Here is a 15,666-nt window from a genome sequence, read left to right as displayed (position 1 = left end):
TATTTCTCTCTTGGCTCCTATTAAAGGGTGAACCTGGCAACCAGGGTGGACAAGGACTGAAGGGAGAGAGAGGAGCTGAAGTAAGTGAGACTTGTTGGCTTTGGAAAGTGGGCACACCAGAGAATGCTGTTTATTGTCCTTCAAATTGTCATTTGCTCTCCTGAATGGAGATTACTGTAAGCCTGGGGTTGGGGGACTATCAAAAAGTGTGCTAAACCATAACTGAGCAGTTCATATCTTTTGACTAAAATCTACATTGCACTTTACCAATCCAGGCCTTGTAAAAATCATTTAAGGATATCCCCTAAGGTAGTCTGTTACGGAGCTTTCCAATGGCAGTCCCCAGCACTGTACACTGAAAACTATCAGTCAAATAGACCCAGGTGTAGAAAACTATTGAAGACTTGTTCAAGAAGGCTAATAAAAACTGTTCATAACAATCACAATAGGTATAGGGATCTCCATAATGAGGGTCTAGTGTCAGAAAGAAATTGGGTTTGATTCTGAATATATCGGCTAGGAGCAGGGTGAGGATCAGTGGACAGAAAATTACCAAGAACAGTCTTTGGAGTAAGGGACAGTCCAGATAAGCAGGCTAGCGGCAGTCCTGGTGTAAACAGGCCGAAAGTGATCAGACATCACGTGGAGGTGGGCAGCGAGGGATGCCATATCCAGAGGGATCAGAGACCCTGGGCAGGGCAGGCCCAGTGGGAGGAGCCTGATGGAAATTTGTCCAGGCAAAGAACCTATCTGAGATGATAAGGGTAGATTGAGCCATTTGGTTATGGCACATAGACTCAACTACTGATAAAGGAGGTTGTTTTCCATAAAACAAATCAATTATTTGTTATCGATCAAATGACAACTCTGTTGGTTCACTAAAATTAAACTTCTCCCAGACACACCTGGCCTCAAACACACAGCAGGAGACCTTACACCCTCAGTCCATGATCGCCCTGCTTCTCACGGCATTCTGACTTCACGTGCTACTGTCTCAAGGTTAAAGCATCCTTTTTCTAGTGGTAGGGCTTGAACTCAGGGCCTTTGAGATTCTAAGAAAGTGCTCTGTTGCTAAGCTACCCTCCTGGCTCCTTAAAATTCAATGTTTAAGAAAATGTATTGTAGCTTAACTTTAAATTTCATAGGGATGGGTAGAGAGACAATAGCGAGTTTATGCTTCTTCTCATTTATAAAGGTGTCTTCACTCTGATTGGTGCTTCTGACTGGAAGAGTCAAGCAGTAAGATGATGCTGGATCAAATCTAGTGAATACAAGTTCAGTAGTTGTTCAGTCACATAGATGCCTTTTAAAATATTCAGGGAGAGGAGCAGAGAAAAATATAGAACTCAATAAAAATCAATAAAAAAGAAAAAATCAAAAAAAATATATATTAGATTTTTCTTTTTTTCAGGTTATATATGTAGTAACATCACATTGGATTCTCTAATAAAAAAGAATTAAGAGTTAGGGATATAGCTCAGTCAGTAAATTACTGACCTTGTAAGCATGGGGACCTGCATTGGATTTCCCAGAACCCATATTTTAAAAGTCAAGGCATGTGTGTAAAATATGCTGAGAAGGGGAGACAGGTGGATCCCTTAGCAAGTGGCAGATCAGTGGCAAGGGGCATTTCACATCCATGAAGGACCAGCTCCATGCGATCAAATGCCCTCTTCTGGCACCATGGGCACCTGTGCTTATGTGCACATGCCTCCACCCAGAAAATTTAAAAATAGAATACACATATGTATAATATTAAAATGAAATTAATCTGTTTTTTTAAAGTGAGCAGAGCCTGAGGAACAATGCCCAAAGTTATCCTCTAGCTTCCACATGTATGTGCTCATACAAATAACATGCACTTGTACACACGTGTGCACTCATATATACACAGACACACACACATTAAATAAACAAGGATTGATGAATAGTGAAAGCATTAAAAACTGGCTGGATGAGGAAAAAGTAAGGCAGAGAAACATGATAGCCTTCACTTTCGCTTAGCGTTTTAATGTATACAATGGAAAAAGTTGTGGAACAAGCTCTAAGCTCACAGAACAGTGCTACATGCTACCCAAGATCACAGAGGCTGGTCTAGGTTTTATTCTAAAGTGCCTAAAGCTTTCTAATTAAAACTTTCATATTTATCAGGTTTCCTTTTTCTCTTTTGACATATCTCGTGCAAAAGAGACTTTCTGGTTCTTATTGGTAACTGTTAAAATTATAACAATGAAAATCAAATTCTCTTATGGGACGGGGAGCTGTCTTTATGTGTTGAAGCCAAAAGGAGCTGAGACCATGCCCTGATTTCTGCGTGATCCAAGGAAACCAGTTGCTCTCTGCGGGGGTGTGCTGGCACATGCAATCCAATGGCACAATTTAGGACCTCTTGGAGTTTATACGAGCATTAATTGCTACAAGGACAGCCACTGATTGTGTATTATTCATTAAGGATTTCTCTGGTGGCCAGATGAGTCCTGTCCAATTGCTGTCATCTTGTTTTTGCAAAGCTTTATTTTTTTTTTTTTTTAGATTTGGAAAAGGCCCCTTAAAAACTCATCTGGACAGGGATCTTGTTTGCAAAATGAAGAAGTTTAAATCCCAGAGAGATTATGCATTGCCTAAGATCACAGAACTCATTAGCAGCAGAGCCAGAATCGACTTAATTTCCTGAGTCTCATAGTATACAAAAGCTATTGCTCTGGAATCTTTTGTTAATTATAAGTTTTTAATAAATGAATGTACAGTTAATCCTAACCAACGGATTCCTTCACGGGCCGTGTGAGAGTGGGTTCCCCTAGAAAGAAGTGAGAACAGAGAATTCCTATCCTGCAAAGATCCCTGTGAGGCAAACACACAGGAAAGCTCGTGTGGGTCTCAAAGCCGAGGATACAAGCCAAAGTCCTCTTTTCCTCTCAACACAAAACTCATGGATGTTAGTGAATTGCAGTTTCCTTGGTTAGAAAAGAAGAGAGGGAGGATAGTTGCATAAAGCCCTGAATTTGTGTCTGTTCCTTACATTAACAGCTCAAAGAAAGATGGAGGGGCCAAGTGCTGTGATAGCTATCCTTGTGACATCTTTAAAACATCAAAGTCAAAAAACAAAAAACAAGATTTCAATTAATGGAGAGCCTTAAAAAGTCCTTTGTCATGAGAACTAGATCACCTTCTCTAGTCTGAGAACTAGTGGAGTGTCCATGAATGGAAGGCTTCCAGAATGGTTCTATATTCCACGTTTTTCAATGCAATCCAAGCAAAGGGAAAACCTGTACCCTGAAAAGACCTCCCAAAGAATCATTTACTTTCTATTTAAGGACATTCCATCCATGGATTTATGAAGGATTATTATTCATATAAAATGAGTAAGTTAAGTCTGATGTCGCAGAATACATCTACTTTTATTATATTTGAGTTTGGAGGGTTGGTCGGAGGGTGACTTTCCCTTCTTATGGTAATAACCTGATTATTTACCTGATAAGGGCTTACACAGTAGTGTGCTTCCTTCACCTTAGACCCTCTGTAGGTTCTTCCTGGACAGGCTACTCTGCGAGAGAGGAATATTTAATAGTGCTCAACTCTTAGTTGAGTTGTGGAATTAGTGATGCTAGTTTTGAGACATTTTAATATACACATTCTCAAAATAAAATATAATCGAGGGCAAGAATCCCTTTGGCCAGGCTTCTATAGCTAAGTACCATGGGATACGTAGCTTATAAATAGTCCAGTTTCGTTCTGGAGGCTGAGTCCAAGGTCAGGATGGCAGCATGGTCAGGTTCTAGTGAGGGTGCAGCTCTGTGTTACAGTATGCCAACTGCTCTCTGTATCCTCACTAAGAGAGGGGACTGGCGAGTTCTCTGGGGTCTTCTATAAAAGAGCACTAACCCCCTTCAAGGACTTCCCTCTCAAAACCTCATCACTCACCCCCCAGAGGAGCAACCTTTATGCTTCATCATTAAGGTCAGAATGTCAACATGTGAATTTGGAGAGCACACATTTAGTTCATAGCAAGAGCAATGTTCTGCATGCATTGAAACCTCCACTACAAGACCACATTGTCTTTTTAACTTTCCTACTTTCTTTCCATTATGACAGTAACTATAAGAAGCAATCTTTCCTAGTCTAAATGATCCAAGATAGAGGCCAGAATCTTGGTATTGGTTAAATAGTTACTTGTCAATGGATGAATATTGCCACAACAACGCTTCTATCATTAGTAAAAATGACCTTTTAAAATGTCTCTCATAGTCATAAAGTGCCTTGAGTGTCGTGCTATTAATAACTGCTTTCAATGCCCATCCAAGTCTAAAGAACATTCTAGTTGTGAAAAGCCTGTAGATGCTGAATCTTCTTGTTTATATTTTTACATTGAATGTTTGAAATGAAATACATACATGAAATATGCTAGAATTAAAGCTTTATTTGAATTCTTTATAAAAAGAACTTACTATCTATCCTCAATGTCCATCCCATGTAGTGGGAGGCAGCCAAGTGATGGGAATCTAAGTGGTTAACTGCCTCTAACTCCTCTAAACTACTCGGACATGCTGCATTTGATGCACAGTGTTTTCCACTTGCTTTTTTTCTCAAAGACTGCAGTACCATTCTGGGCTGCCATGTTCAGTAAAGATAGCGAGAGGGTGGCTTTATTCTTCAGAGCACCCTTCACACATCCACCAAAATGCATGCCATCCTTTGTGGCCCCCAACTGCTATAATGCTCCTGGGCTGACCCCACCTGGGGTCAGAATAATTGGCAGACGTTATCTGAGCCATGCTTGCATAAGTAGCTTTCTGAGTCTTGGGATTACTTAGTGCACAACACCAAGCCCAGCTAAACAAATATTAAGCCCACCTTCAAAAGTGTAGAATTTGGAATGGGTATTGGTGTGTACGTTGTTAATCTGTACCTTCAGTATGCTAGCCTTGAGAACTTACCATCCCAGACTAAAACAGTTCTGTCTGGGGGAACTTCACATGGTCTCTGAGAAGCCTGTCTGGTAATGACATGATTCTGTTCCTTATGTGTACGCCAGATCGGTGTTTTCCACGCTTTTCAGCTGAAAATAATTTGGGGCTCTCATCAGAACAATGGAATGGTCTGCAAGAGTAGTATCGCTAACTATCCGGGCGGACCAGTGACTGCTGAATCAATTAGGACCTAAAACATCTCACACATGGAGAAACAAACAGTCCTTGAAAAATAAACACCTGGTTTTTTTTATTATTATTATTTGCGAATGTGTTCTTTGTGCTTCCATGGGAGCGTGGCACATTTTGTCTATTGGGTCACATCCATCGGCACACAGTAAGTGTCTTGTGACCAGGAACCTTGCCTCTGAATTCCTAGCATGTAACAAATGCCATGAAACATGATACTCAATAAATACCTACTGAATTTAGCCACTTTTAAAAGGAGGCATAGACGCTGCCTGAAAGCAAGGACATTTACAAAACAGTGCCTTTTTAGAACTATGATTTGAATTTTTAAATCTGAACTCAGAGCAAAAAGGAAATCCATAAGATTCTCCCATTTTCCATGATGGAAGTGACCTCCCAGGAGAGTTAAGTGGCCAGGCCAGTGATAGATAGCTAGTTATGTGTGCTTCTGGGCCATCCCGGCCTCAGCATTCTTTTCCATGGCTTATTTAAGTCAGTTTATTTCTATCTATTAACAACTGTACTTTCCATTTTCAGGGTCCTAAGGGGAAAAAAGGAGTTCCTGGTCCTTCTGGGAAACCTGGCATCCCCGTAAGTAACAGAGCTCTTTAATCTTCCTTGTTTTTCTGAAAAGAATTGACAGTTTTAGCAAGTAGAGTAGTCCGGGGCCAGTTATGTCATGTTGGATAAATCAGACTGTCTTGAAAAGAGTTCAAACCCATGCTGGAACACAGAGGGAACAAAATATGACCGCTAACTCAAACCCAAACTTGCTGTTTAAATCTAAGTCCCTGCAAGCAAAGGATGCTATTTCCCCGTGTTATGGAGCCCTCCCTGTGGACACTTTCTTCTCTCTCTTGGTGAACCACTGTAAACAGGGGACTTGGAAACAGGACCCAGTGAGTGGTAAAAAAGGCCAGAGTCAAGTATAGTTAAGAAGACATGAGCTGGGTTTTAATCGGAGAGCTCAGCTTCTCGTTCTCCTGGGTATTAGAGCAGAAAGTCGTAGGGAGAAAAGCAGTCCTTTGTCTCAGGATAAAAATTCATTTTACCTGAGCATCAGTGTCTTTCTCTAGCTGGGTTGGTACATATGGACTGGAGAGTTAGCAAAGAGGCTTCTGATGCTGCCCAGCCAAGACTTACATACCTGCTTCTGCCAGCCTGCATTGGGACAAAGGAAGAAAAAAAGGATAAGTTGTAAGGATATTCATGTTGAAGACCCTACAAATAAAACTCAGTTGTTTAGGGTCGGACAGTAGTGGTAAATGCCTTTAATCCCAGCACTTGAGAGGCAGAGGCAGGCAGATCTCTGTGAGTTCGAGGCCAATCTGGTCTAAAGAGCAAGTTCCAAGACAGTCAGAGATACACAGAGAAACCCTGTCTTGGAAAAAAAAAAAAACAATCAATCAGTCAATCATTCAGTTCAAGAGTGGAACAAGATATTCAGGTCTATCATCAGTCATATGATTATCTGAATTAAAGGGAAACAAAGAGCATGATAATCTTTATTCTTGGGGAAAGCAGGATGCAAGGAGTGTCAGGAGAGACTAATGCCTGAATCTCGAGCTCTCTGGGGTCCATCTCTCATCCTTCCTGCAAGCTAGAAAGATGAACTAACACAGTGAGAAATATCAGGGAATCACACTGAGGCCCAAGAAGTTACACAATAAGTTGCTGATTTGCTTTCAGTTTTGTTTAGAGAAAGTTTTCTAGTGTTCTTGGACTGAATCCATTGTCTGAGAGATGTGAAGTAAATGGTCTACAGTGGAGGTGTAGCCCTAGATCTGTTTTGGGGACCTTTTAAGGCATCTCTCTTAAAAACACAAATACTAAATCATTAAAAAGAAATAGAGGAAATTCTATCTTAGGGCAAGGTCCAGAAATATATAACCTTTTCTACAGCAGGAAATGTCATCTGCCCAGTATGTCTCTGTAATCACAATAATTTTTAATTACCAAGGGACTTCCAGGTCTTCCCGGGCCAAAAGGCTTGCAAGGATACCATGGAGCAGACGGCATGTTAGGAAACCCTGGGAAGCCTGGGAACCTGGGCAAACAAGGACTTCCTGTGAGTAGTGCAAATGCACCCATCCTCCTGATTTCTTGTGCATTGATGTCTTCTTAAGGAACATGGGGGTGGGGTTATCTTTCTCAGGTTTAGTCAATCATTTCTCTTGTTATTTTGGAATTGTACCAATTATTTCCAAATATGCCAGAAAGTAAATTCTTGTGGATATTTTATACCTAGTAATCCATAGTAGTAATTTATATATTTTTGTACATGTAAAAGTTTAAAAGTAAAAAAAAAACTATAAAGAAGCTCCATTTTGTAACTCCATAACCAGGCTATATTTTGTGTTCATCAAATGTTCTCAGCCTTCTTTGGAACATTTCGGTCTTGGCGGTACCTCAAGTAGGTTCTGCCCAGAATAATTTTCCCTTTGCTTTTACAGCCCTAGTATTTTCAAGAATTGCATGACTATTTCCTGTGCTCTTTTAAGGGTGACATGATGATACAAAGTTATCAAGTTTTAAATGTAAAGTTATATCTTATTTTATCAGAAAAATTTAAACCATGTATTTTAAAGACTTATTCTTAATAATGTGCATATGTGTATCTGTGCATGAGTATATATGATCATGAGTGCAGGTACCTGAAGAAGCCAGAAGAGGGCATCAGATCTTCTGGAGTTGAAGTTACAGGAGGTTGTGAGCTGCCTGATGCAGCTGCTGGGAACTGAACTCCAGTTGTCTAGAAGAGCAGCACTCTTAACTACTAAGCCATCTCTCCCACTCCCAGAACCATATTTTTGTCTTTACTCGGCCTTCTTCTCTTTTTCTTTCATCAGTGTCCACCTAATCCAGTTCTGTTGTCATCTCAGGTCATATTTTCATTTAAAACATTAGAAGAATTAACTGTCTTCCAACAGCCCAGTAAAATTGAGCTTGTTAATTTTCCATTATTTGAATATGACTATCCATGGATTTGTTTCTCATTTCTTAAGTAATAAATCAATCCTAGTTGTTTATTTGAATCTGGCAAGGCAGTGCACATAAACCCAAGCCCATGTTAATATTCTTCTTTCACTATGGTGAGTTGCCTCATATATTTAAAAGTAAAAAAAGTAAAACTATTATTTATCCAATCTAAGTATTTGAGAAATATATATGTGCTAAGGTTATAGATGTGAAGATGAATGCTTTTAAGGAGTTCTTTAAACACCATTTCTATTCATTTTGGAGGAAACATGTCAGAACATCAGGTTAAGGCCTAGACAGGTGTGACATCCAAGGTGAATATTTAATTAAAATAAATATTTTATAAACTTTTGACAGTAGTTATCTAGTTAAAGAGGACATTCTTTGTCCTCCTTTTCACCCTCTTCTTCTTCCTTCTTTTCATTTTTCCTCTCTTCTTCTAATATGATCTTACCATGCAGCCTGGATTGCCCTCACACTCAACCAGCGTCTTGCTTCAGTCTCCCAGGAGCTGGGATATAATGAGGCATTATAGGCATATGACACCACACCCGTCACACAAGAGGACTTTCATCTGAGAGCCCAGTCTAAAAGAGAACTTGCATACTGTGCCTTCAGCTTGCCCTGGGAAGGCTGGGGTTTGCTTTCTTCAGTACTCAGTCCCATGGTAATGGACCAGAGGTCCCTGGGAACAAGCTTTGGAGATGAGTCATAGAATACACCTCTCACCATACTGTGGGGCTTTCTTCCAGGAGGATCTGCTTTCCTTCAGGGGATTCTGGTCTGGGAACTGGCTCTGAATCTGAGAACAGACTGAGACTCTTAGTTCAATATGTATCCGATGTAAGACCTATAAGTTTTCCAGTTTAACATCAACACATCCTAGGAAGCCATGATATATTTAGTTGATTCTGTGGATTCCTATGTTAAGTTAAACATTTCCACAGAGCTGTACAGACCAAACCGTTCTGATTTTATATGCTGGGTCTCCGTGCAATAGCTCTGTCTACCTCTCCTCTAATAATAGACTACTGTCCTGGGTTCTAGGGCATTCCAAAACTCCCTTTCAAATAGAGACACAATTCCAGTGCCTTTCTGGGCCCTTTCAGTGCTACAGTGGCTAATGCCAATTACATATAACAAATGCATCTTCACAATTCTGTCTACCTAAGCCTCTCAACCCATCTATACAATATAGTAGAGAAACTGTAGCATTCGATCTCATTGACTGTAAGGTCACAATTGAATCTGGGCTTCCAATTGCCAATCCACCAACTACTAACACTGCTCTCGGGTGTCTGTATGTCCTTATTCATGTTCTACTTACTAGATAATTTTATTGTATAAATGAGAACAACTTATTTGAAAGTTGTAGTCTAATACAGCTAACAATTTTTTCAGCTAATTTTCTATTGTGATTCTATTGGATTTTCAGGTAGATGACATCCTCAAACAATGGTGAACTTACCTCATACTCATTTCTTTTCAAAGCTCTATGGTGCCCCTTGTGCCATATTTAGAAACATCAGGAATGGCAGGAAATTGCTGCTCTCATGGAGATTATGGATCCTACATTAATCCACTTGGAGCACCTCCATCTTCAGCCCATCCCCTGTCCTGCAGTTTCTTTTCCCTTCCCCTTTCCTAGATTCCATGGATATCATAGTCTTCTTCTGCTGATCCAAACGTTACCTGTCTTTGCCTGTTGTTCATGTGGCAGTAATAGCGAACTTAATAATCAAGCACATATGTATTTAATCTGTGCTCTAGCATATTGCTGTCTATAGCTTCCCTCTAACATAAGAGGTGGAATGTATAGCAAGTATGTTTGTTTCTATAGGACTCTACCCTCCAGCGCCTCTGCATAGTGCCTCAAATTTTGACTATTAGGTTTTATGCTCTTACTTTCTGCTTGCATTCTCTCTCTTTCTTACACTTTTAATGCAATTATCCAATCACCAATATTTTCAGTATCCTTTCCAATAAAGCTCCTGACTTTGTAAGGCAGCCTGCTGAGCTCTTAAATGATAGCAGATATACTATAATGTAAGATACCCATGTACCTTACTCCTTTTTATAAGATCTATTCAGTGTGGTACTGGAGAATCTACCAGACACAGTAAGGTTCCAGCCAAGACAGCCAAGAAACAAAAGCCATTCAGATGATAATGGAAGAAAAAACTGTCTTTCTTTGCACATAACACAATTATCCATGTAGAAAATCCAGAATCCATTAAAGAAATTAGTTTAGCCATGTTGCAAGGTGGATGACCCATACACAAAACTGAACTTAGACACTTGTGTGTTGTTTAATGACAGGATTCTGAGAAAAGGACTGCTTGGGATTCCATCAGTATGAAACATCATAGACTGTGATGGAGGAAGGTCATTGGTTAAAATAAAAGAAGCTGCTTGGCTCTCATTGGTTAGGAGATAGGTGGGAGGAGTAAACAGAACAAAATGCCGGGAGGAAGAGGAAGTGAGGTCAGACTCCACAGCTCTGCTCTCTGGAGCAGACGCCTCAGCAGAGACGCCATGCCCAGCTCCCAGGCAGACGCACGTGATGAAGCTCCGACCCAGGATGGACTTAGGCTAGAATCTTCCCGGTAAGGCCGGTGCTATACAGATGATAAGAAATGGGCTAGTCCAGGTGCGAGAGTTAGCCTAGAAGAGGCTAGATAGAAATGAGCCAAGCGGTGTTTAAAAGAATACAGTGTCCATGTAATTATTTCGGGTAAAGCTATCCGGGCAGGCGGCTGGGGTATTGGGGACGCAGCCCAGCCGCCGCACTTATTACTACAAGACTGTACTTACATAAACTGTAATTGTGCAGCTTACCACAGCCAGTGCTATGTAGTGCAGCCTTACCTTCTAGTTGTACACCATGTTACGGTACTGACTATTGTAGTCTTGATACTTTAACACTACAGGAGTTATTTATGTAGCTGAACATAGAGAAGTGCCCTGAAAATGTGTAAAGTATTTGTTTAAAAGGTGCATGGGGGATTGGGGAGATGACTCAGTAGATAAAACAGTTTTTGCTCAAGTGTGAAGACCAAAATTGAGATCCTCATTACCCATCCATGTGCTAAGCAATCATGATACCTGACATCCCAGAGGCAGAGGGAGGGATTCCCCAGAATAAGGTGGCCAGCTAGACTTGTCAGGTTTGCTATAGGATGCCACTTGTTTGTTCCCTGCTGCTCAGCCCTGAAATAATCACACAGAAACCATATTATTTGCAATACTATTTGGCCTGTAGCTTAAGTGTATTTCTGGCTAACTCATATCTTAAATTAATCCATCTTCATTGATTTGTATATTGCCACAAGGCTGTGGCTTATCCGGTAAAGTTCTGGCATCTGTCTCCAGCAGGGCTACATGGCTTCTCTAAACTCTGCCTTATTTCTCCCAGCATTCAGCTTAGTTTTTCTCACCTAGACCTACTTTGCCCTATCACAAGCCCAAAAGAGCTTTTTTATTAACCAACGGTATTCACAGCATAAAGAGGGGCATCCCACATCACAAGTTGACAAGCTTAAGGTTGAATTGTGAGACCTGCCTCAATAAATCAAATGGAGGGCAATCTAGAAAGACACTCAAGGTCAACTTTGTGCTCTCAGGACTACACACACACATACACCACACACACACGTGTATACCACATGTGCACAGACACAGGCACATGCACACACACACGTATACCACACATGAAGGGATTCCATCATTATTAAACATCATAGACTGATACACACACATGCACACTACATACACACACAAGCAAAAGAACATTGCTCTGTTCTAAGACATTTAGCATGAATGAGTTTGAGCAGCTGAGTGGTTGTCCTGTTGACTCAGTGAACAATGGCAAGTGAGCATGGAGACCCAAGCCATGAGTCTGCTACTGTAGAATTCACAGGCTCCATGAATTAGGCTACAGAGCATGTATTTTATGAAACAGTTATATTCAATAATAAATTAACCCTAGATTACTATAACATTTTAATATAAATTTTTCTTAATATTTTTTAACTTTTGGACTTCTATCGTAACGCAGTTTAAAGAACATTAAGTAGCTGCATAAAAACATTGTCTTCCTTTGTATTTTCACAGAGTGGTTATTTTATACTTTTATATTTTTAATCCTTTAACAAAATTTTAACCAAATGGGTAGTAGTGATTCATGGAAGCAACAAGGCAGGATGCCACTGCCTGCTGGGTTTGAAGATTGACCCACACGGAGAAGCTGAGATCAGGTGCGCCATGTACTCTGATGGAGTTGAACGAGCATCAGCCTGGGAACTCAGCACATTTAATACTTACAGCACACACTGAGAAGGAGACTGGTTAACTAGCTTGGAAGGAAGACTCTGTAGGCGAGAGTCTCAGGTTGCAGTCATCTGGGAGGCAGAAGCTGCAGCTGACAGTTTCCAAGTCAGGGTCAGCATCCCTCTGAACCTGACCTGGGGAAGCTTTTGCCATTGCCGTGGGTCTGAGGCACCGGGGTCCTTGGCATGGCCCTGCTCATGTCAACAAGGCAGATTCACTTGGGACTTCATCTGCTCCCCACAGGGGGATTCTACCCTGAGCTACTAAATCCAGCACACGGTTGTCAGCCGCAGTAGTGGTCTCGGTAGTGTCCCCTGCTCAGCCGCACGCGTGGTACAAGTCTCAGAGTCCGGCTTTGACTTTCTGACTACCCTTTAACCATCAGACTTTTAAACCTGATTTTCATTGTTTATCTGTGATTATATGAGTTGCAGTTGTCTTTTTCCCCTTTAAATCATCCAAGGTCAATTTCTGGTATTTACAGGTGAAGTCCTAAAACAGAAATCTAGTGGAATGGAACTATGGGCACTGTGGTTTAGTGTGTGGAGAACGTCAGCAACTCCAGCAGAGATCCATTGGTCTGATTATTGAATTGGATCGCTTGAGGAGAGACTGGATAATAAAATGTCAAGATAGTCAGACCATCAGAGCCTTCAGTGGAGAAGCTGAGTTCTGGATGAGAAAATAGGACAGTAACTAGAGATTAACTTAAGGTCATAACTTACCTCTAGTGAGACACTCTGGGCATGTTTAAACCCTCATCAGGAAGGCTTATGAAGCTGATGGCCTAATGGAGGGAAGGAAGAGTCCGGGGAGAATTAATTGAACAACAAAGCCTCTGTGTCTGCTTCTTCTATTATTCTCCTATCTGGAAACTAATTTTTAAAAGAGATTTGAGCCATACTTTCTTTTATATATGTTCAGCACAGAAAGCTTATTGATTGAGATGGAAAAAATAATATGAATTATAATAATTTAAATACTGCTGCAATTCGCCTCCCAGGGCCATGAAGTTGAGTGACATCTGGTATTGCCATTAGAAGGCAACTAAATTGGCATCAGATCATAGCCATCACCTACTACTTTTCAACATTTTCACAGGATCTGGTGGAAATTTTTCGTAAGTATACTTAGGATGCTGGGATGCCCTGAGCATTAAAGAACATTATATCTATCAAAATAAAAACAAATTAACTTTCCCTTACAGACTCTGCATTGCAACCCCAATGTTGGCACATCTTTGGGGGTATTTACAAAGATGGAAATGTTTTCTGTAAATATCTCTCCTCACCACAGAATATTTTATATGAAATTGAGAATGTAATGTTTTTTAAAGACTATACAAAATGAACTGGAACCTTCAGTGGCTACCTGGTCATTAGTGTGAGCAATGTCCAAGAGAATAACTTCTAGAGCAGAAGTAAAGCTACTAAGGTTTTTTTTTTTGAGCTATTTTGGAGGAAATAATATCACTGCTAAATACAAGGAAGATTTCTGAAGTATTTTCAACCAAGGATAAGGACATCTTCCCACTGGCTTTTTTTTAAATCATGGCACCATGCTGTTCTCTGGCGCACCTTTAAAGACTGCTGGGTTTATCCACTTAGACAAATATTTATTCTAGGGTTTGTAGCATTATGCAACTGCCTGGTTTCCCTAAACAATGTTCTTTCTTTTCTTTTCTTTCTTAGTTTTGATGTGGCCACAGATTTAAGAATTCCTGGCATAGCCACTCTGCAGTTTCAATGTTTTTCAAGGTCATGTGACCGTAGCTGAGGGATAGTACCGGGGAGGCTCAAGTTGCCTTTGTGAATTTCCTTTTGCTCAGACGGAGTGTTCTGAGGCCAGACACTGAGCACAGCTGCGGCAAATGAGTCTACCATGCTGTTTTCATTGAGCTGGGCTTCTGTACAAACACAGGACCTCAATCATTTAGGGAAAAAAACTTTTCCTTGAAAAAATCGTAAATCCATTTGTCACCAAAATGAGGTCTTACCAGCCCTTTTTTTATTATTACTTTTCTTGCTGCGCTAATAAAACTGGGTTTTGGAAAGGAAGAAATAAAATGAAACTAACAACTTACTTAGGACAAATCAGGGCCCTTTCTAGCCTGATTTTGCCATTTGTCTAAACACGGGTGACTCTGTTTAGTGTTGTCTTAAAAGAACACTGAGAATCTTGAGTTTCTCTCTCATGGCTTGTACCCATGTACTGTAAAAGAGGAAACTCACACGGCGGCAGCCCACCCGTGACCACCCTGGGAGCCTGGTCCTAAGCACCCACCTCTGCTCATCTGTAACCTATGACCTAGTCACACTCACGAAATTTTGTTCTGTCTTTAAGTGTTTTAGAGAAGCATACTTGTGAAGGACAAGTCTCCACTGAACAGATCCTGCCGACTCTTCGTTATGAAGAGCTGCTTATCCACTTCGGGCTTGACCTCATTGTAACTCTCTCCCTCTTTTGCTATGGCGGCTTTCATTGGGCAGATTTCCTGCTCATTAGGATCTCTTCCAGGACAGAGCTCAGATTGGTGGCAGCTTATTAGTAACAGAGTGAAAGATTTGCAGAAGGAAAGAAGTTTCCTAGTTGAATCTTGGCCGAACCCCACCCCGTCAGATACAGCTCATACTCCGTGGAATGGTGTTCCTTCGGTATCTGGCCTCTGTTTACTTTGCCAGCCCAACATTCTAATCTGCTCTTCATGGGTCCTGCTCATTTCAAACATAAGAACAGCTAGGTTATCAGTGTTTACTGTGTACCAGACACTAGCCCAGTGCTGATCGTATATTAAGTTATTTAACCCCTCTGAGGTCAAGTTTACCAGAAGGAAGCTGAAACCCAGGAAGACTAAAAAATTTACCCAAGATCACACAGTCAATAAGCATGGGGACCAGAATTCAAAACCAGGAAATCCAGTGTCAACACCCTGTTCTTCACAATGATGCTCAACTCTGTGAAGTCTACTTACTTCCTAATCTATCCCCTCCAAATTCTCTGTATGGCTCTCCTTACCTTCCTGATGCTATGCATGCCATTTATTCTCTCTGCTTAGAAAGTTCTTCCACCTTTCCATTTAACTCTATGATGAATATTTTCTTAACCTTTCAGGACTCAATCCAAGTTTAACCTAACTTTGAATTAGAGCCCTGTCTGCTCAGAACTCAGTAGACTCAGGGGGCTTTCTCCAGCAGAGCTCAGT

The 15,666-nt window shown here is 40.8% G+C and overlaps 1 protein-coding gene across 1 annotated transcript in view; it reads left to right on the top strand.

Moving 5' to 3' along the window:
- The window catches only part of Col24a1 (collagen type XXIV alpha 1 chain), a 219,571-nt gene that overhangs the window by 157,724 nt on the left and 46,181 nt on the right, over positions 1 to 15,666 (top strand). The window contains exons 43-45 of the mRNA XM_075981154.1: positions 27 to 80; positions 5,694 to 5,747; positions 7,117 to 7,224. Coding sequence (XP_075837269.1) covers positions 27 to 80; positions 5,694 to 5,747; positions 7,117 to 7,224 — 216 coding nt within the window. The remainder of the gene's footprint in view (positions 1 to 26; positions 81 to 5,693; positions 5,748 to 7,116; positions 7,225 to 15,666) is intronic.

This window comes from Microtus pennsylvanicus, chromosome 7 (genome assembly GCF_037038515.1).
Source record: "Microtus pennsylvanicus isolate mMicPen1 chromosome 7, mMicPen1.hap1, whole genome shotgun sequence".
NCBI classification, from domain to species: Eukaryota; Metazoa; Chordata; class Mammalia; order Rodentia; family Cricetidae; genus Microtus; species Microtus pennsylvanicus.
This window is presented reverse-complemented; position numbering and strand designations above follow the sequence as displayed.